The sequence below is a fragment of the Taudactylus pleione genome, unplaced genomic scaffold, assembly GCF_031769625.1.
Source record: "Taudactylus pleione unplaced genomic scaffold, aTauple2 ptg000637l, whole genome shotgun sequence".
Classification (NCBI taxonomy): domain Eukaryota; kingdom Metazoa; phylum Chordata; class Amphibia; order Anura; family Myobatrachidae; genus Taudactylus; species Taudactylus pleione.
In genome coordinates, this window is record NW_028285039.1 from 4,483,519 (window position 1) to 4,505,103 (window position 21,585).

Consider the following 21,585-nt stretch of genomic DNA (forward strand, 5'->3'; position numbering starts at 1 on the left):
AAAAATAAAGCTATACAGTAGGTATGCTGTATATTTCAGTGTAAAAATAAAGCTGTACAGTAGGTATGCTCTATATTTCAGTGTAAAAATAAAGCTGTACAGTAGGTATGCTCTATATTTCAGTGTAAAAATAAAGCTGTACAGTAGGTATGCTCTATATTTCAGTGTAAAAATAAAGCTATACAGTAGGTATGCTCTATATTTCAGTGTAAAAATAAAGCTATACAGTAGGTATGCTCTATATTTCAGTGTAAAAATAAAGCTGTACAGTAGGTATGCTCTATATTTCAGTGTAAAAATAAAGCTATACAGTAGGTATGCTCTATATTTCAGTGTAAAAATAAAGCTGTACAGTAGGTATGCTCTACATTTCATTGTAAAAATAAAGCTGTACAGGGGGTATGCTCTACATTTCAGTGTAAAAATAAAGCTATACAGTAGGTACGCTCTAAATTTCAGTGTAAAAATAAAGCTTTACAGTATGCTCTATATTTCAGTGTAGAAATAAAGCTGTACAGTAGGTATGCTCTAAATTTCAGTGTAAAAATAAAGCTGTACAGGGGGTATGCTCTACATTTCAGTGTAAAAATAAAGCTGTACAGTAGGTATGCTGTAAATTTCAGTATAAAAATAATGCTGTACAGTAGGTATGCTCTAAATTTCAGTGTAAAAATAAAGCTGTACAGTAGGTATGCTCTATATTTCAGTGTAAAAATAAAGCTATACAGTAGGTATGCTCTACATTTCAGTGTAAAAATAAAGTTATACAGTAGGTATGCTCTAAATTTCAGTGTAAAAATAAAGCTGTACAGTAGGTATGCTCTATATTTCAGTGTAAAAATAAAGCTGTACAGTAGGTATGCTCTATATTTCAGTGTAAAAATAAAGCTATACAGTAGGTATGCTCTATATTTCAGTGTAAAAATAAAGCTATACAGTAGGTATGCTCTATATTTCAGTGTAAAAATAAAGCTGTACAGTAGGTATGCTCTATATTTCAGTGTAAAAATAAAGCTATACAGTAGGTATGCTCTATATTTCAGTGTAAAAATAAAGCTGTACAGTAGGTATGCTCTACATTTCATTGTAAAAATAAAGCTGTACAGTAGGTACGCTCTAAATTTCAGTGTAAAAATAAAGCTTTACAGTATGCTCTATATTTCAGTGTAGAAATAAAGCTGTACAGTAGGTATGCTCTAAATTTCAGTGTAAAAATAAAGCTGTACAGGGGGTATGCTCTACATTTCAGTGTAAAAATAAAGCTGTACAGTAGGTATGCTGTAAATTTCAGTATAAAAATAATGCTGTACAGTAGGTATGCTCTAAATTTCAGTGTAAAAATAAAGCTGTACAGTAGGTATGCCCTATATTTCAGTGTAAAAATAAAGCTATACAGTAGGTATGCTCTACATTTCAGTGTAAAAATAAAGCTATACAGTAGGTATGCTCTACATTTCAGTGTAAAAATAAAGCTATACAGTAGGTATGCTCTACATTTCAGTGTAAAAATAAAGCTGTACAATAGGCACAGTATGCTCAATATTTCAATGTAAAAATAAAGCTATACAGTAGGTATGCTCTACATTTCAGTGTAAAAATAAAGCTATACAGTAGGTATGCTCTAAATTTCAGTGTAAAAATAAAGCTATACAGTAGGTATGCTCTACATTTCAGTGTAAAAATAAAGCTGTACAATAGGCACAGTATGCTCTATATTTCAATGTAAAAATAAAGCTATACAGTAGGTATGCTCTACATTTCAGTGTAAAAATAAAGCTATACAGTAGGTATTCTCTAAATTTCAGTGTAAAAATAAAGCTATACAGTAGGTATGCTCTACATTTCAGTGTAAAAATAAAGCTGTACAGTAGGCACAGTATGCTCTATATTTCAATGTAAAAATAAAGCTATACAGTAGGTATGCTCTAAATTTCAGTGTAAAAATAAAGCTGTACAGTAGGTATGCTCTAACTTTCAGTGTAAAAATAAAGCTGTACAGTAGGTATGCTCTACATTTCAGTGTACAAATAAAGCTTTACAGTAGGTATGCTCTACATTTCAGTGTAAAAATAAAGCTATACAGTAGGTATGCTGTATATTTCAGTGTAAAAATAAAGCTGTACAGTAGGTATGCTCTATATTTCAGTGTAAAAATAAAGCTATACAGTAGGTATGCTCTATATTTCAGTGTAAAAATAAAGCTGTACAGTAGATATGCTCTAAATTTCAGTGTAAAAATAAAGCTATACAGTAGGTATGCTCTATATTTCAGTGTAAAAATAAAGCTGTACAGTAGGTATGCTCTATATTTCAGTGTAAAAATAAAGCTGTACAGTAGGTATGCTCTATATTTCAGTGTAAAAATATAGCTATACAGTAGGTATGCTCTAAATTTCAGTGTAGAAATAAAGCTGTACAGTAGGTATGCTCTATATTTCAGTGTAAAAATAAAGCTGTACAGTAGGTATGCTCTACATTTCACTGTAAAAATAAAGCTGTACAGTAGGCACAGTATGCTCTATATTTCAGTGTCAAAATAAAGCTGTACAGTAGGCACAGTATGCTCTAAATTTCAGTGTAAAAATAAAGCTGTACAGTAGGTATGCTCTATACTTCAGTGTAAAAATAAAGCTGTACAGTAGGTATGCTCTATATTTCAGTGTAAAAATAAAGCTGTACTGTAGGTATGCTGTAAATTTCAGTGTAAAAATAAAGCTTTACAGTATGCTCTATATTTCAGTGTAGAAATAAAGCTGTACAGTAGGTATGCTCTAAATTTCAGTGTAAAAATAAAGCTGTACAGGGGGTATGCTCTACATTTCAGTGTAAAAATAAAGCTGTACAGTAGGTATGCTCTAAATTTCAGTATAAAAATAATGCTGTACAGTAGGTATGCTCTAAATTTCAGTGTAAAAATAAAGCTGTACAGTAGGTATGCCCTATATTTCAGTTTAAAAATAAAGCTATACAGTAGGTATGCTCTACATTTCAGTGTAAAAATAAAGTTATACAGTAGGTATGCTCTACATTTCAGTGTAAAAATAAAGCTGTACAGTAGGTATGCTCTACATTTCCGTGTAAAAATAAAGCTATACAGTAGGTATGCTCTAAATTTCAGTGTAAAAATAAAGCTATACAGTAGGTATGCTCTACATTTCAGTGTAAAAATAAAGCTGTACAATAGGCACAGTATGCTCTATATTTCAATGTAAAAATAAAGCTATACAGTAGGTATGCTCTACATTTCAGTGTAAAAATAAAGCTATACAGTAGGTATTCTCTAAATTTCAGTGTAAAAATAAAGCTATACAGTAGGTATGCTCTACATTTGAGTGTAAAAATAAAGCTGTACAGTAGGCACAGTATGCTCTATATTTCAATGTAAAAATATAGCTATACAGTAGGTATGCTCTAACTTTCAGTGTAAAAATAAATCTGTACAGTAGGTATGCTCTACATTTCAGTGTACAAATAAAGCTTTACAGTAGGTATGCTCTACATTTCAGTGTAAAAATAAAGCTATACAGTAGGTATGCTCTATATTTCAGTGTAAAAATAAAGCTGTACAGTAGGTATGCTCTATATTTCAGTGTAAAAATAAAGCTATACAGTAGGTATGCTCTATATTTCAGTGTAAAAATAAAGCTATACAGTAGGTATGCTCTATATTTCAGTGTAAAAATAAAGCTGTACAGTAGGTATACTCTATATTTCAGTGTAAAAATAAAGCTGTACAGTAGGTATGCTCTACATTTCAGTGTAAAAATAAAGCTGTACAGTAGGTATGCTCTATATTTCAGTGTAAAAATAAAGCTATACAGTAGGTATGCTCTACATTTCAGTGTAAAAATAAAGCTATACAGTAGGTATGCTCTACATTTCAGTGTAAAAATAAGGCTATACAGTAGGTATGCTCTAAATTTCCGTGTAAAAATAAAGCTGTACAGTAGGTATGCTCTACAATTTCAGTGTAAAAATAAAGCTTTACAGTAGATATGCTCTACATTTCAGTGTAAAAATAAAGCTATACAGCAGGTTTGCTCTAAATTTCAGTGTAAAAATAATGCTGTACAGTAGGTACAGTATGCTCTAAATTTCAGTGTAAAAATAAAGCTGTACAGTAGGTATGCTCTAAATTTCAGTGTAAAAATAAAGCTGTACAGTAGGTATGCTCTAAATTTCAGTGTAAAAATAAAGCTATACAGCAGGTATGCTCTAAATTTCAGTGTAAAAATAAAGCTGTACAGTAGGTACAGTATGCTCTAAATTTTAGTGTAAAAATAAAGCTGTACAGTAGGTATGCTCTATATTTCAGTGTAAAAATAAAGCTGTACAGTAGATATGCTCTAAATTTTAGTGTAAAAATAAAGCTGTACAGTAGGTATGCTGTATATTTCAGTGTAAAAATAAAGCTATACAGTAGGTATGCTCTATATTTCAGTGTAAAAATAAAGCTGTACAGTAGGTATGCTCTATATTTCAGTGTAAAAATATAGCTATACAGTAGGTATGCTCTAAATTTCAGTGTAAAAATAAAGCTGTACAGTAGATATGCTCTTTATTTCAGTGTAAAAATAAAGCTGTACAGTAGGTATGCTCTACATTTCACTGTAAAAATAAAGCTGTACAGTAGGCACAGTATGCTCTATATTTCAGTGTCAAAATAAAGCTGTACAGTAGGCACAGTATGCTCTAAATTTCAGTGTAAAAATAAAGCTGTACAGTAGGTATGCTCTATATTTCAGTGTAAAAATAAAGCTGTACAGTAGGTATGCTCTATATTTCAGTGTAAAAATAAAGCTGTACAGTAGGTATACTCTATATTTCAGTGTAAAAATAAAGCTATACAGTAGGTATGCTCTATATTTCAGTGTAAAAATAAAGCTGTACTGTAGGTATGCTCTATATTTCAGTGTAAAAATAAAGCTATACAGTAGGTATGCTCTACATTTCAGTGTAAAAATAAGGCTATACAGTAGGTATGCTCTAAATTTCCGTGTAAAAATAAAGCTGTACAGTAGGTATGCTCTACAATTTCAGTGTAAAAATAAAGCTTTACAGTAGATATGCTCTACATTTCAGTGTAAAAATAAAGCTATACAGCAGGTTTGCTCTAAATTTCAGTGTAAAAATAATGCTGTACAGTAGGTACAGTATGCTCTAAATTTCAGTGTAAAAATAAAGCTGTACAGTAGGTATGCTCTAAATTTCAGTGTAAAAATAAAGCTGTACAGTAGGTATGCTCTAAATTTCAGTGTAAAAATAAAGCTATACAGCAGGTATGCTCTAAATTTCAGTGTAAAAATAAAGCTGTACAGTAGGTACAGTATGCTCTAAATTTTAGTGTAAAAATAAAGCTGTACAGTAGGTATGCTCTATATTTCAGTGTAAAAATAAAGCTGTACAGTAGATATGCTCTAAATTTCAGTGTAAAAATAAAGCTGTACAGTAGGTACAGTATGCTCTCTATTTCAGTGTAAAAATAAAGCTATACAGTAGGTATGCTCTATATTTCAGTGTAAAAATAAAGCTGTACAGTAGGTATGCTCTATATTTCAGTGTAAAAATATAGCTATACAGTAGGTATGCTCTAAATTTCAGTGTAAAAATAAAGCTGTACAGTAGATATGCTCTTTATTTCAGTGTAAAAATAAAGCTGTACAGTAGGTATGCTCTACATTTCACTGTAAAAATAAAGCTGTACAGTAGGCACAGTATGCTCTATATTTCAGTGTCAAAATAAAGCTGTACAGTAGGCACAGTATGCTCTAAATTTCAGTGTAAAAATAAAGCTGTACAGTAGGTATGCTCTATATTTCAGTGTAAAAATAAAGCTGTACTGTAGGTATGCTGTAAATTTCAGTGTAAAACTAAAGCTTTACAGTAGGTACAGTATGCTCTATATTTCAGTGTAAAAATAAAGCTGTACAGTTGGTACAGTATGGTCTATATTTCAGTGGAATAATAAAGCTGTACAGTAGGTATGCTCTAAATTTCAGTGTAAAAATAAAGCTGTACAGTAGGTATGCTCTATATTTCAGTGTAAAAATAAAGCTGTACAGTAGGCACAGTATGCTCTATATTTCAGTGTAAAAATAATGCTATACAGTAGGTATGCTCTAAATTTTAGTGTAAAAATAAAGCTGTACAGTAGGTATGCTCTATATTTCAGTGTAAAAATAAAGCTGTACAGTAGGTATGCTCTAAATTTCAGTGTAAAAATAAAGCTGTACAGTAGGTATGCTCTATATTTCAGTGTAAAAATAAAGCTGTACAGTAGGTACAGTAGGTATGCTCTATATTTCAGTGTAAAAATAAAGCTGTACAGTAGGTATGCTCTATATTTCAGTGTAAAAATAAAGTGTACTGTAGGTATGCTGTAAATTTCAGTGTAAAAATAAAGCTGTACAGTAGGTACAGTATGCTCTATATTTCAGTGTAAAAATAAAGCTGTACAGTAGGTACAGTATGCTCTATATTTCAGTGTAAAAATAAAGCTGTACAGTAGGTACAGTATGCTCTATATTTCAGTGTAAAAATAAAGCTGTACAGTAGGTACAGTATGCTCTATATTTCAGTGTAAAAATAAAGCTGTACAGTGGGTATGCATTTGTACCCCTTGCATTACAACCTGATTTGTCCAGAAGCAAAGCTGCTCCTTTATTCTCCTTTGTTCCCAACTCGGTAACAGCCCCAATATGTACATATACTCTGTGGTAGATGTGGACTGGGTCACTTCTCATTCTGATTTCATTGTACACCTGTTGAATTCAAGTAATTTAAATTTTCCATGTTGTCACTTCAAGCACTGTACACACACACACACACACACACATATACATATATAATATATATATATATATTATATATATATATATATATATATTATTCATATATTTTATCTGATATACTGTACACATAATTGCTTATTTGTTTTTGTTTATATAACTTTCTATATCTATGCCTTTATTAACCAAATTAATCATTTAAACCAACAACACCCTGTAACATCCAAACCAGTATAGCAGCCATCTCCAGAAAAGCTTTTCTGGTAATGAAACATTTGTCTTCAGAGATAATGATCAAAGAATAGAGTACATATTAACACAATATGCAGGGAATGTTCTACATTACATAGTAATTATGTGAAATGGTTCTGGTTGAATAGCTCTGTGAGAAGTTAGTTGTTTGAAGGCATTGATCTTTCTATCATAGACTCCTTCTTTTATTATAATAACAATAAAATCAAGCATAATCAGTTCCAACTTACAAGTGGAATAACTCTTATTACACAATGAATTAAATCATTTCTAAACCATTTATAGTGCTTTTGTCACATAAAAGGCTTTTGAGGTGCTCTTCGTACTCCACAGCTTGCAGGTCTCATTGACTTGCTTTTTACCCGACATGTTTCAGTGATAATTAGGTCACTAAGTGAAGAGATCTTCTTAGTTGGGGAGCACAAACAGAACTCTAGCAGTGCTTAATACTTTAACACTTAATTTTAAATACTATGATGTCTGTATGCTTTGGAATAGTGTTCATTTTATTATTAAAACTGGTGCTGTCCATTCCCTATGTATTGTGTTGTTTTATGGGAAATGTCCATAATAAGTCTATTACTTTAGGACTTTATTGGAATAACCATTGTGACATGATTGTTGGTGAAGTAAGGTTTATTCTTCATAGACAACAGGCGTGCTATACACATAATCTTACCTGGATGTCACATGTCGCTGGAACACGGCGTGCTCTTCCTGGGTCCAGTAGCTCTACTCTCAGTTCTCCCTGTGTTACAGTGGATTCCCCTGTTCTTCATTTGGATTTCTGATTTAGACTTTTGTTCATGGGACCACTTTTGTCACTGCTGGTGCCAAATTAAAATAGCCCAGCCTACTTTCTGAGGTATGCAACTTGCCACTTTGTTAGGTTGCTCACCCTAGTCTCCAGAGTTACAGCTTCTGCAGTGCAATGTGATATTAAGCAGTTATTGACCTGACTTGATCTGACTTCACTTCTTGCTTACAGTTTTGGTAACTTTTTTTCTAGAAAATAGCCAAAATTTGATAATACTTTAAGTCCTCCAAATCAGTTATGATTTTCCACACATATGTATAGGAAACATGACTTTGTTAAATGGATCTCAGGGTGTAGGGAGATACATCATCATTATAGCAACCTTATGGGGCTGTGACACATTCATATCACATTACTGGTTCCACCGGAAATACAATAACACAGAGTATGGATAGTATTGTTTTGATGTATTTTTCCCTGTAAGGACCACAGCGGTTGTCCTTCCTTGGAAGGACCACAGCGGTTGTCCTTTGTAGTTAAATCATATGTGGTTTGTGTAATAAAACTCGGTAGCACAAATCAGGTCTTTGCTACATACAAAAACATTTCATAACCTCTTTAATTACACACAGTGATTGCTGGAACCTTTCATATCTCATATCTTTTGGAAGTGATCACAATCCCGTTTATATGTTATTTTATATTATCATAATTATCCTGATTATCATACATACTGATACTTAATAAACAATAGAAGCAGGAGGGTGACATCCTTGTTTGTAACACATCATGTCCCAGCCACAATAATTAATACAAATAATGAATTCTCTAATGTTTACCCATGAAGCCTGAGGAGGCTTGCCTACATTATCTTATAACCGTTCAGTTGTTTATACTGTCCCATACTGTCCATCAAGAAATATTCAATAGAACGTTTCAAACACTTTCTCTCCTGCAGAGCATTATTACAGAAACTTCAGTCTTGCCGGATCTCATTTCTTTACATCACTGCATATCCATATATCATTATAAAAGGTTCCCATATCGGTGTCCAGTATCACTATACACATTTATGTGGGGACATTGTGAGCAGAGTACTGTGTCAAACTTGTAGCACCTGAAACATATTCTTAATAAAATGGTTGAGATAGAAACATCAGAAAATTAAACCTTCTATCGGATGAGGTGTTGTCATGTGTGCAAACCACTTATCATACTAACATAAAATAAAGACACTGAGACGTGGATTTGGCAGATAACTTGATGGCGATTTATTGGAGCAATAATAATTATTATTTATTTAAGGATGTATGGTGGCAAAGAAAGGACGGCCAGAAATCAGCCAGATCTGCTATGCCCACACACAAACAACAAAAGGCATAGCAGGCGTAGATCGCCCAGAGTGCATACACATAACCATGTAACTCATATCATCAACAAAAGGTAACGCTCACCCCCATCTTGACTTCCCACCTGTTTAGGTGGTGATACTGCCCCCCGTTAGGTTGGTACAGCCAACTACCAGTCAACGAAGGGAGCGCCCTTAAATCATAATTGCACCCGGACTGGCGACCTGCCGTTCTTTCCCGCCACAGCAAGGTTCAGCTTATAGAACCGCCGCACCGCCACCATACCAAGTACTACCCCAATAACGCCAACTCCTCAAAAAGATCCCCAATAAACAATGACACACCCTCCTCTGTTAAATGAACTCCATCAGGTCTATACATATAACTAAATCGAAATTGAATGTTATTATGGTAAATGAAACGGCCATAATTGGCCATCACAAATTTGGCAACTGCGAAATTAAGTTTCTTCCTAGCTTCGTCATTAGCAGGAAAACTCCTAACCCCACGCCAGACCTGTCGAGGTACAATGCAAGACCAAATTAATTTACACAAGGGCCAGGCCGATAGCACCCTCGCCAAATCGTTGACAATATCAACTCGTAATTCTACAGTGGACCTCTGCCCTAAGTCGTTGCCTCCTAAATAAGCCACCAAAATACGTGGCCTACCAAAAAGCCTTGCATACTCTAACAGTTTAGGACAAAAGGAATGCCATCTCATACCTCTGGAACCTATCCAACGGACCCTAGCTGAATATTCAAAAATTGGAGCTTGATCTGAACTCAAACCTAGCAGCCCAGAAAATATATGAGTGGCCTATAACCCAAATGTCCTGCGTGTCAAAGAGCAATCCTAAAGGTGGAGGAAAGCAGTAAATAAAAAATTAGTAATTGTCATAAAACAATAAAATTTTATGGTGTATTAGTGGGATCTGATAGAACATAAGTGAGTATCTGCCAAAAAGAAAAATTTTCTATTGGTCGCCGACTTTACTATTTGAAGTGGCTGAGACAAACAGAAGACACAAAGGGGAAGAATGGGTGGGGGGGAATTGGGAAAAAACAGGTGAACTCGGCAAGAGGTAAAATAAAAACCTGCTGAGGGATGGACTATGGCCTAATTAAATGATTGAGAATAGCCGAATTGAATCCGTCAGTTCAGGTAAAAATTGTAAAATCCCTCAAGACTCCCATTGCCAGCAATGGCGAGTAGCTAATCCCGAGTAGGACGGACAGGGGTAACAGACAAGACAGGACAGTACATGAGACAAGACAAAAACCAGGCAAGCATAAAATATAAACGTAACCGGAACAGACTGTGAAATGACTTTAAACAAAGGGCCTTCATGCCTAGGTCGAATGTAACCTTTATAACTATCCGATTTCCAATGTCCTAGGGCCTTAATTTCTGATGCCGAGAAACCCGCAGCTGCCGCCGAAGTTGCGGCTCCGATCAGAAACGAGTGTGTACCAAAATCTTGAGGCGGGAGGCCTAAAACTGATACACACCTCTTCAAAAACCAACCAAACTGGTATTTGGTAAGCGGAGTCCTGTCCATATGCATGAGTCATGAACCAGGAACATCCGGCCGCAATAACTCATACCGCATAGCTAGTGCCACGGGGCAGATCTGTTCGTCCCTAGATGGACCCAACGAGATCCACCTACCCCTACCAGTCTGGTCGGTCTTCGACTGCCGAATCCTACAGAGAACAGACCTCTCACTGACCAGGATATCCGAGAGGAGCATGGCGGCATCAACCCATTTGGATGATGCCACCAGCTCCGATACCCTCAAGGTGCCGTGAAAAGCCTCCGAAAACACCACTTGAATCAGGACCGCCTCATACGCAGTAAGAGCCACTCCGAGAACCGCCCCTAATACTGCCGGAAGCAGATGAGCGTCCACAGGTCTCCTACGGTCAGCTACTGGCCGGGAGACCCGTGCCAAACCCTTTAAAGCCTTCACTATCAGAAAACTTTTAGTAAAGTCAGGTTGGCCCTTCAATTTACAATAAAATGCTCAACAGAAGCCCTGGATCTGCCAGCCAAACGGAGACTCCAAATAAAAGAAAGCATCGAACGATGCTGACTCTTACCTGCCTGTTTGCTGCTACGGGAATAATCTTCCCATTCATTCCATGCCTGCCGATATGCTCGCAACGTGGAGGGGGCTAAAGACTGTTCTGCTTAGCCCTCCATGCCGGCTCGATCACCTGCCAAACATAAGAGGGGCAAAGCACAACGTCAGCACCAGGGGCCACAGATCGGGACCTAGCCCACTGGAAACGTGATAACGCATCGTCTATCTCATTCTCCACCCCAGGAATGTGTCTTGCCTTAAACATGATGTTACAGCGCAAACATGTGAGCACAGCTGCGCTAGCAAGCGCAAAACCAGCAGGGAAGCCGCATGTTGCTGATTGTATCGCATGGACCATGCCCAGGTTGTCACACCTGATAATGATGCTGCGATTGCGTAACCATTCCCCCCAGATTTCCAAGGAAACCATTATGGGAAAGAGTTTGAGAAGGAGTAAGTCCTTAGTCAAACCCTTTCCCACCCATTCTTCCAGCCAACGGCCAACGCACCAGGAGCCATCAAGGTAACATCCGAACCCCGTGGTGCCTGCTGCGTCGGTGAACAGCTGCAGCTGCAAATTGTCAGCGGCTGGAGACATCCACAACCGAACGCCATTAAAATCCCGAAGAAACGAGACCCAGACAGAGAGGTCCTGCTTAATCTCTGAGGATAAACGTAGCAAATGTCTCGGTTAGTGACACCAGCCGTGGCCCTTTCCAATTTACGTGAAAAAGCTCTGCCCATTGGAATTACTTTACAGGCCCAGGAGGGATTGCGCCTGCCGCAGGGTAATTCTACTGGAAGCCGTGCATTCCGCTATGGCATTACTTGACAGGCTTATCGAGAGGAATGCGACAAGAACCCACCGAGGTACAGATCTCGATACCCAGGAATGACAAGGGGAAGGGCCCTCCGTTTTGTCCACAGCAACGGGAACTCCAAATGAAAAAACAGCGCTCGTAAAGAAAACAAAAGATAACTGCATCTGCCTGAACCGGAAGGGCCGACACACAGAAAGTCATCGAGATAGTGGGCTATTCCATGACTACCGCAAAAATTAAATAAATTCCGCGCACCAGTGTAGGAAGGTGCTAAAATGCTCGAAAAACGCACAGGACACAGAACACCCCATAGGCAAGCATTTGTCTATGCAATATCCGTTGTCCAAGCTAAAAACCCATAAACTGGAATGACTCTGGGTGCAAAGGAAGTAGACGAAAAGCTGACTCAACATCTATCTTAGCCATCAGTGCGCCCGGACCATAACACCTAATGACGTCCAAAGCATCGTCAAAAGACTGGTACACCACCGAGGAAACCTCAACTGGTATGGCATAATTTACTGACGAGCCTGGCGGATAAGACAGATGTTGCATGAGCCCTTATTTTCCTGGAATTTTCTTGGGAACCACTCCCACCGGGGAATTCACAAGATCCCTAATGGGGGTTCTGCAAAAGGCCCAGCAATGCGCCTGCGCTAACCTCGCCAGCCACTTTTTCCCTAAGAATGTGAGGCAATTCAAAGGCAGACTTCAAATTTCTAGGCGGATATGTGTCGACATCCCTGCAAATAGGTAAACGAAAACCAAAACTGAAGCCTTTTAACGAAAATTCTGCGTCCTGCAGAACCGGGTACCAACTCAACCATTTTGCTATCGCTGTGACACGGACAGGGGATGGAACTTTACTTAGCACTTGTGCCTTTTGCTGGCTGTGCAGGCTGCTGCTGGGCACCCCCCTTGAAACACTTGGCAACTGGGTGATTGCCACCACATCGCAAGCAGAGGTGACGAAAACGACATTTTAATGTGGAATTATTAAAGGCGAAGCATTTTCCCCAGACGCCTGCTGTTAGCCCTGACGAACTGAACTAGCTGCTTTGCACGCGTTGTACCCCTCATAGGCAGGACGCGAAGGCTGCGTGACCTCCAGCAATGTATATTTGTAGAAGTAGGAGCATAGCTGAGAATGGAGCTTCCCGGTGATAGCTGCTTGGGGCAGTGATTGCAATAATAAGCTGTGCACCCTGTAGAAATTCACTGTAGCACATGTATTCTGTCTATTTTGTAAGTTAAATGCTCAGAATACAGTATATAATACAATCTCCTCTATTGGCTGATAATAATGATTCAAAGGAGATAAAAGCTAGATCTTAGGTGCTATAGATAAATAAAGCAGAGTCAAAGCCATTACCCCTTACTGTCATATAACGCATCACTAAAGCATTCTATTCCCCCAATGATACCTCAATGCCCAGCATAATACTGACACTGTTTGCTGCAACTGTTTTCTACCATTAAGAGGGCATAATCAGCACAGACCAGCTATAAAATACATCATACGAATGTACTGAATGATATAATTCTGGCATATACAGGACCAGCAAACACAGTAAGTAATTATATGTAGAAGTAGGGCCATCCTGTCTGAGCTGAATCTTTTTATTTCATGTGCCGGCTCCTTTACAGATCATATGAGCAAGTTGGGGAATCTGGGAGAGGGCAGAAAAAGAAACCATGCACTGTCCTGGAAACAGATGCACAGATTGGTCCCCCTATGTACTGGATGGTGTATTATCCAGTATTAATAATTGATCCAATAGGTGATCCATATCAGTGCACCCCGTACAGTGCATGTTTTCCAGATCTAGTTGGTGCACAACAATATTCATTACTGGCTTTTTAACTTTTTCTACTGGCTGACACATTTAAAAGATCAACAGGGACTGTAGTGCTAGTTATTTCATTTGTGACACTGAGGGGATCCTAAAAAACATGCAACTTTAGTATTATATGCTATTTCTATTGTAGTCATCATGGTGTGGGCTGAGGGGGGGTTCAGGCAAGGCACTCATAAACCCCTCCTGCATTTGCCTATGGTGCTGGCCATTGCAGCCACAAAGATAATATTGACCAGGGGCATTAAGGACTAAAGGGAAGCACCCCTCCCCCGCACTGGCACACCTTCCACAAAGCTGCTGCAGCCTGAGGGGGGATAGAACTATCAATAGGGGAACCACACCTGCAGCTCCTAATAACATGGGGACACTGTGGAGCCAGGGACCAGGGTCTGGGGAGGCTCATTACTAGGCAGAACATAGCTACACCCACCCCCCAGCAGAACAAGAAATCAGAAAAGACACTGATTGAGGACAGAAAGGAAAAGTAAAAGCAATGATATGAAGTAAATGAAAAGAGACTAAATACAATAAGGAAAAGGAGGAGAGAAGAAGAGAAGAAGGAGGAGAAGCACTAAGAGAGTTTTATTAAGGAAAATGACAACTGACAAAATGCACTTCCCTGTCCTGGAGGAATCTGGAACAAAGAGGCTTTGGCCCACACTTTTATCCCACTATATAATGTTCCTGTTACAAACCCGCCCCTGCTTGCCATAGGCTAACTCCCACAAGTAATTTGCATACATGCCTGCCCCCATCCTAGAGGTTTAAAACACCTCTTTTCTTATGCAATCTTTCGGTTTCTCATTCCACTCAACCAATTAACTCAGTGATGTGATTGTGTATTAAATAAAGTGGTTGTTTTCAAAATGTATAATAAACACCACTCTTACCCGCCAATAAAAAAATCCATTTTACTGTAAGTTCCAGGTTACATTTTTATGCTGATTGTAATGTTTTCCTTAACATCCACCAAACTCATGTCAAGGGCATATTTTGCTTTCAACAAAATATATGTTGTTGTAAATGTGATTGTTTTAATGGCGTGACTGACTCAGTTCCCAAAAATCTGAAGTTAAAAGCAAAATCACATTTGCGTTTAATATAATTCTAAAGCAGTGTACAAAGCATTGAGGAAAGATTTAACTATAGCAGTATAATAATAACGACAAGACATAAATAAGGATGACCATAACGACATACATGAATAAATCCTGTGTGTTAGATTGCAGTGACCTCTTGACCTCTGCACTTAAATCTTTGGTGTGACAGAATATTTTCTCACCTATACTGTCCTTGTTTTAGTGCTGGATTTTAATGGTATGCACAAAACCCATCATTTTATGCAATACTCACATGTCTACTACTCTAGAACATAAACTCATTTCTCTCTATCAGCAAACTGCAGGCATCTGTATACCATAATTATGATTGTTTACAATTATCTAGTCCGGTTACTATAGCATTATAGTACATATGACATTGCATATAAAAAGCCTGAAGGTCCAAATTGGAGATAGAGAATGAGTTCTGCCGATAATATTTTCCCAGGTGTTAAAGCGATAAGATTCAGCCACCCAGTCACTTGCTATTATTGCCAGGGCTCAGTAAGACACTATAGGTGTAAATTATACATGCTAACACTGAAATAAAAATAAATGTAATATTTTGATATAATATTGCTTAGAATAAGCTCTACATCATCTTCCTATATACTGGATGATGATGGGAATGCTTTCAATCCATTTTAAGATTTTGACCAGTTTCTGTCATATTTCTGCAAGAGTCTATTTTATATCTCAAGTCATTAAGTTATATTAATAGATCATTTTCACAACTAAGCACAAATGTTGGTGCAGCAGCTTATTACCTAGATAATACAGCAGGTCAGCATCTATTCTCTTTTATCACAGTGAATGGTATGCACAGATATCTCTTGCGTAGAATTATATGTTTTTAAGCTTTCATTCGTGGTTTGACAGTATGTTATACTTTAAATATGACTTCTGTATATCCAACTGGACATTTCTTTAATTGAAAGGTATAAGGCTGGTAGCTTGCAGTTGTATTTTTTAGTAGAGTAAATGATATCTATTTTTTTAAAGTGTACAGTACATACAGCTATAGTTGATATGGCTGCCTAATGTTGATTTAAGATGCATCCAACCAAGCATAGCTGTGGCTGATGGAAGATCAATTTTCAGGCTTGGATTAATTTTATCATCTATTCAGACCACAGTCATCTAGTCCAGATCGCTATCTTTCATACTTATCTTCTTCCTTTCTTCAACCAGATGGCTGCCCTGATCTTTGCAATGGCAATGGGAGATGCACACTCGGTCAGAACAGCTGGCAGTGTATCTGCCAGACCGGCTGGAGAGGGTCTGGATGCAATGTTGCCATGGAAACTTCTTGTGCTGATAACAAGGATAATGAGGGAGGTGAGCAAAAGTCTTCCATTTAAAATCCCTAAAGAACAGAAGGTTATATGTTCCCTTTAGATATGAGTGATTTGCTGACAAAAATCTGTTATGTTTTCCAAAAATACTGATTTACAAAAGAAGTCAGGTAAATATACGGCAGTCATCAATAATCTGCGGTGCTGTGCGAGCTGTTTCTTTACTATTGATTGTCAATGACATGGATTCCTCATAATGTTATAGACTAGAGTTGAAAATTGAAAAACCATTGGGATTATTTGGGGAATTTCAATGTCACCCATACTGTGACACACCTAATGATGGTATGCAATCATGCAACTGTTGTCAAAAGTCAATTGTTTCAGTTTCATTTGGCTTCTACAATATCTGAAGCATTTAGGCCACACAATATAGATTTTCTCAGAAAAGACTTGAGGGTCACCACACACAGTTATTGTCACCAGTGATTATTCCATTATACTTTAAAAACAAGTAAAACAATACACTCAGATTAAGTATGTAATCAAAATAAAAGCTAAATTGCATAGTACTATGTTTTCAGAATGCTGACCTTTGCTGTGTTCAGTGACTAATTCCCTCTTTTAAAGTGTACAGTAATTAAGTCTAAAAGTTATTTCATATGTAGTAGTAGTAGGAGCGTTTTAAGAGACAGCAGACTCAGTGTGGGACCCCTCCGCTCTCCAGCGGTGCCGCGGCGGGCGTGGGTGCAGTAGATTCTGGCTAAGTGCCACAATCTACTGTGTATGCGAGGATCTCCGGGAAAATGGCGCCTTCGACATTTTCCCAGTGATTTTTGCTGCTATGCAGCACCAGGCTCAGAAAAAAGGGAGTCCGTCTGCAGTGGCCCTGTGTGGCTGCGATCAATTTCCCCTACTATTTGTAATCTCTATATGCTAAGCTTTGCCAGGATCAAAGGTTGTAAATTGATTATGCTGTCTGCCACAGTCTGAATGTGTCAAGTGGAATGTATCAAATACTGAACTGCTCATGACCAAGAGTGTGACAGTGTGTGTATGAAGTCAGCCCCTCAGTCCCAGAACCTGTGTAATTCAAGAGTGCCCAGTTTTATGGGATTGTGTGACAGTGTGTGGCGCTGACGAAGTTCAAACCGAGGCAAAAAATCTAATCCTGGTCAAACTACACAAACATTGCCAAATTTGGTGGAGCTACAGATATGCCCAGCTGCATCCACAAGACACGTGCCTCAGAGCGGATACACGCACTGCGTTCGCACCCGCGCCTCCATAGAAATGCATGGTGTGATACGCAGTGCACCCCATAGCGTACTGCAGCGGCCACAGGTGCAGACAATCGCGTGGAGCGATGTATGCGCACATTTGTGGCGTGATCAGCAACACTGTAACTGGGCGCATCTGTAGATACAAAACTCTGGCCATGCTAAAAGGACAAACAGACAGACACACACATACTTTCTCGCTTATTATATATATGTAGTCAGAATGTGAGGTGTAGATTACAGTACATGGGTGTATGTACTGTATTAGGCATATGTGGAGGAAAAGCGGTACATTTCCACTGTCTTCTTTTGGCCAGTTTGTGTGGCAGTCTGCCAAATGGGCAGGGATGGTGATGCTATCTGGGGGTGTTGGGTTGCACCATACTCTCCCCTCCTCCATACTCCATCACCATATTTCCCCATCCTACAATGGTAGAGGTCAGCTGTATGTTTTATATCTAATAACTAAAAATAACATAGTGCTCTATTCACAAAACTGATCAATGGGTCTCTATGCACTGTAGTGCAGAGAGCCATTTGTATTTTGATGTCTTGCTACTGTCTTCTGCTGTATAAATATAGGTAACTGACTATTTAACATTCAGCACAAATCATTTTGGGACATTTTGTACAGATTGGTTTAGGAGATTCCAAGAAAAGAACATATTGAATTTCCCTTGAAGACTTTAGCAGCAAGATAATATGAGAACAACCTTCCTCTAAGAGTTTAATCAGTAGAGAAGTCATATTGTGCATTTCATGTAGCAGCTTTTATCCTGAGTAAAATCTCACCCGAAATTTGTCCAACTATGTTCCTAAGTAACCTTCTAGTTTAAAAAAAAAAAAAAAAAACCACTTCCAGCCCTACTGCATCCTTACACTTAAATAAAACAAATGAAAAAGTTATGTTTGTACAAACTGGTCATTACATACTTACAAACAAACGTGTATTTGCTTCCCCTGCTCACCCACTGGTTTCGCCATCAGCATAGGAAGAGGGTCTTTTGTGTAAGGGTTGTTTATGATGTGGTGGTAATGATGGCAAATTCACTTTCTGAATTGAAAAATGTGTTAGATGCTTTTCTAAGAAGAATGGTAATGTGGGTGTAACTATAATTAGTAGAGAGCATTATGGGGGGATTTAATCCAAGGAATTTATCAGATTGTCATTTTGGGTGTCAGGAAGGTTTTTCACATCTGTGCGGCAAATTGGTAATTGTTACCCTGGGGTTTCTGTACGTTGGAAAAGCACAACTAGAAATTCAGAAGCTTGTTGGATCTGTATATTTTTTTTTCTCCAAATTTACTAATTGTATAATATATTTACAAATCAGTATTAATTACAACAATTGCATTAAAGGCCTGATTCTGAGCTGAGTACAGATCTCACGATTTTTAGCAGATCGCACATGCATTAGGGTGCTGATAGCCAGCTGCATCTCTACTTGCAACTCAGAGGCTGTTACTGGGTAGCAGCGGGTCTGTCACACATAGGATAAGTATTCCATGGGTGTGTGGTGAGTGTGGTGGTGCACTTACAGGCTATGCAGAGGTGAGCATAGATCTGGCTGCTTTTAGTGGAATCTCCTGCTACAAGGATACAGCTTGTACAGATTAGTGCTGATGATGACTACTACTTCCACTACTTACACAAGACGGATGAGGGTGTTGTGGTCATGTAGATGGGGCAAAGTATGAATACAGGCAGATATTACAATTTATATTCAAACATGTATCCAGGTCTGCTCAATTTGACCACATCCTCGTACATGTATGGTCAAACCAGACCATACAGAGATACAGGCCCTGAATCAGGTGGACGCAATGCCCATGTTTGCGCAGTTGAGCAATGTCGTATGTACCATGCATGAGTCGCACTGCGCGTAGGTGTCTGTACAAATCCCGGCGGATGCGGCATTAGCATTAGTTTTCTCATTACCACTCCATACAAAGACGCAGAGGCAACGGGATTAACTTCCACCTCTAAATCAGGCTCACACTCACAGGTTAAATGTCTGCGTCTACAGTATCTGTGTAGGACCCTTTATACATTTCTGCAATAATGGATAATACTATAAAGCATAGAAATAATTACCTGTCCTTCCTTTGTCGCCCCCCCCCCCCCTCCCCCCGAACCAACTAAGGGCCTCTCACAGTTATTGCCTGTCAAGTACCTCACGCAGAGCCGTAACTAGACTTTTTGGTGCCCTGTACCAGAAAGAGCATTGGCGCCCCCCTCATTTTTCAAAGGGACATAATGCACCCAAAAAAGGCCCATGGCTTCATGGGGAAGGATCAGGAAAGAGATAGGAGAGGCCAGGAGATGCTGGGGATGAAATAAGAGGAAGCTGCAAGCAAGAATGATAATAAACAGAAATTTGACAGGCCCAAACAGTGCCCCCTGACCTGTGGTGCCCTGTACAATGGCACCGGCAGCACTACCCTAGCTACGGCCCTGACCTCATGCACACCCCAGCCTGCTTACCAACACAGGTTCTTCCGCTGTTTCTTTGCCCATTCCACAGCCACATCATCAGTCCATCCAGTGAACATGACTGTCTCTCACCTGCACTGTATGTGACGGTGGAGAAAAAGTACAGGTTTTTCGGAGAGGTAGGGTGCTTTAATATGGGGTGGTGGTGAGGTTTTCCTCAGTGGTGGACTGGTGTGTATATGAGAGTGTGACATTGTGTATATTGTATATGAGAGTGTAACAATGTGTGCATATTGTATATGAGAGTGTGATAGTGTGTGCATAATGTATATGAGAGTGTGACAGTTGTATATTATATATGAGAGTGTAACAGTGTATGCATATTGTATATGAGAGTGTGACAGTGTGTGCATATTGCATATGAGACTGTGACAGTGTATGCATATTGTATATGAGAGTGTGATAGTGTGTGCATAATATATATGAGAGTGTGACAGTGTATATTATATATGAGAGTGTGACAGTTTGTGCATATGGTATATGAGAGTGACAGTGTGCATAATGTATATGAGAGTGTGACAGTGTGTGCATATTGTATATGAGAGTGTGACAGTGTGTGCATATTGTATATGAGAGTGTGACAGTGTGTGCATATTGCATATGAGAGTGTGACAGTGTGCATATTGTATATGAGAGTGTGACAGTGTGTGCATATTGCATATGAGAGTGTGACAGTGTGTGCATATTGTATATGAGAGTGTGACAGTGTGTGCATATTGTATATGAGAGTGTGACAGTGTGTGCATAATGTATATGAGCGTGTGACAGTGTGTGCATATTGTATATGAGAGTGTGACACTGTGTGCATATTGTATATGAGAGTTTGACAGTGTGCAAAATGTATATGAGAGTGACAGTGTGTGCATAATGTATATGAGAGTGTGACAGTGTGTGCATAATGTATATGAGAGTGACAGTGTGTGCATATTGCATATGAGATTGTGACAGTGTGTGCATAATGTATATGAGAGTGTGTGCATATGAGAGTATGACAGTGTGTGCATATTGCATATGAGAGTGTGACAGTGTGCATAATGTATATGAGAGTGTGACAGTGTGTGCATATTGCATATGAGAGTGACAGTGTGTGCATATTACATATTAGAGTTTGACAGTGTGCATAATGTATATGAGAATGACAGTGTGTGCATATTGTATATGAGAGTGTGACAGTGTGTGCATATTGCATATGAGAGTTTGACAGTGCATAATGTATATGAGAGTGACAGTGTGTGCATAATGTATATGAGAGTGTGACAGTGTGCATAATGTATATGAGAATGTGACAGTGTGTGCATATTACATATGAGAGTTTGACAGTGTGCATAATGTATATGAGAGTGACAGTGTGTGCATAATGCATATGAGAGTGTGACAGTGTGTGCATATTGCATATGAGAGTGTGACAGTGTGCATAATGTATATGAGAGTGTGACAGTGTGTGCATATTGCATATGAGAGTGACAGTGTGTGCATAATGTATATGAGAGTGTGACAGTGTGTG

The 21,585-nt window shown here is 38.3% G+C and overlaps 1 protein-coding gene across 3 annotated transcripts in view; it reads left to right on the forward strand.

Annotated features, from left to right (window-relative positions):
* Positions 1 to 21,585, forward strand: part of TENM2 (teneurin transmembrane protein 2) — a 2,186,131-nt gene that overhangs the window by 1,950,749 nt on the left and 213,797 nt on the right. For all 3 annotated transcript variants that reach the window (XM_088454943.1, XM_088454942.1, XM_088454944.1), the window contains one exon: positions 16,204 to 16,350. In XM_088454943.1, the coding sequence (XP_088311069.1) occupies positions 16,204 to 16,350 (147 nt within the window). The remainder of the gene's footprint in view (positions 1 to 16,203; positions 16,351 to 21,585) is intronic.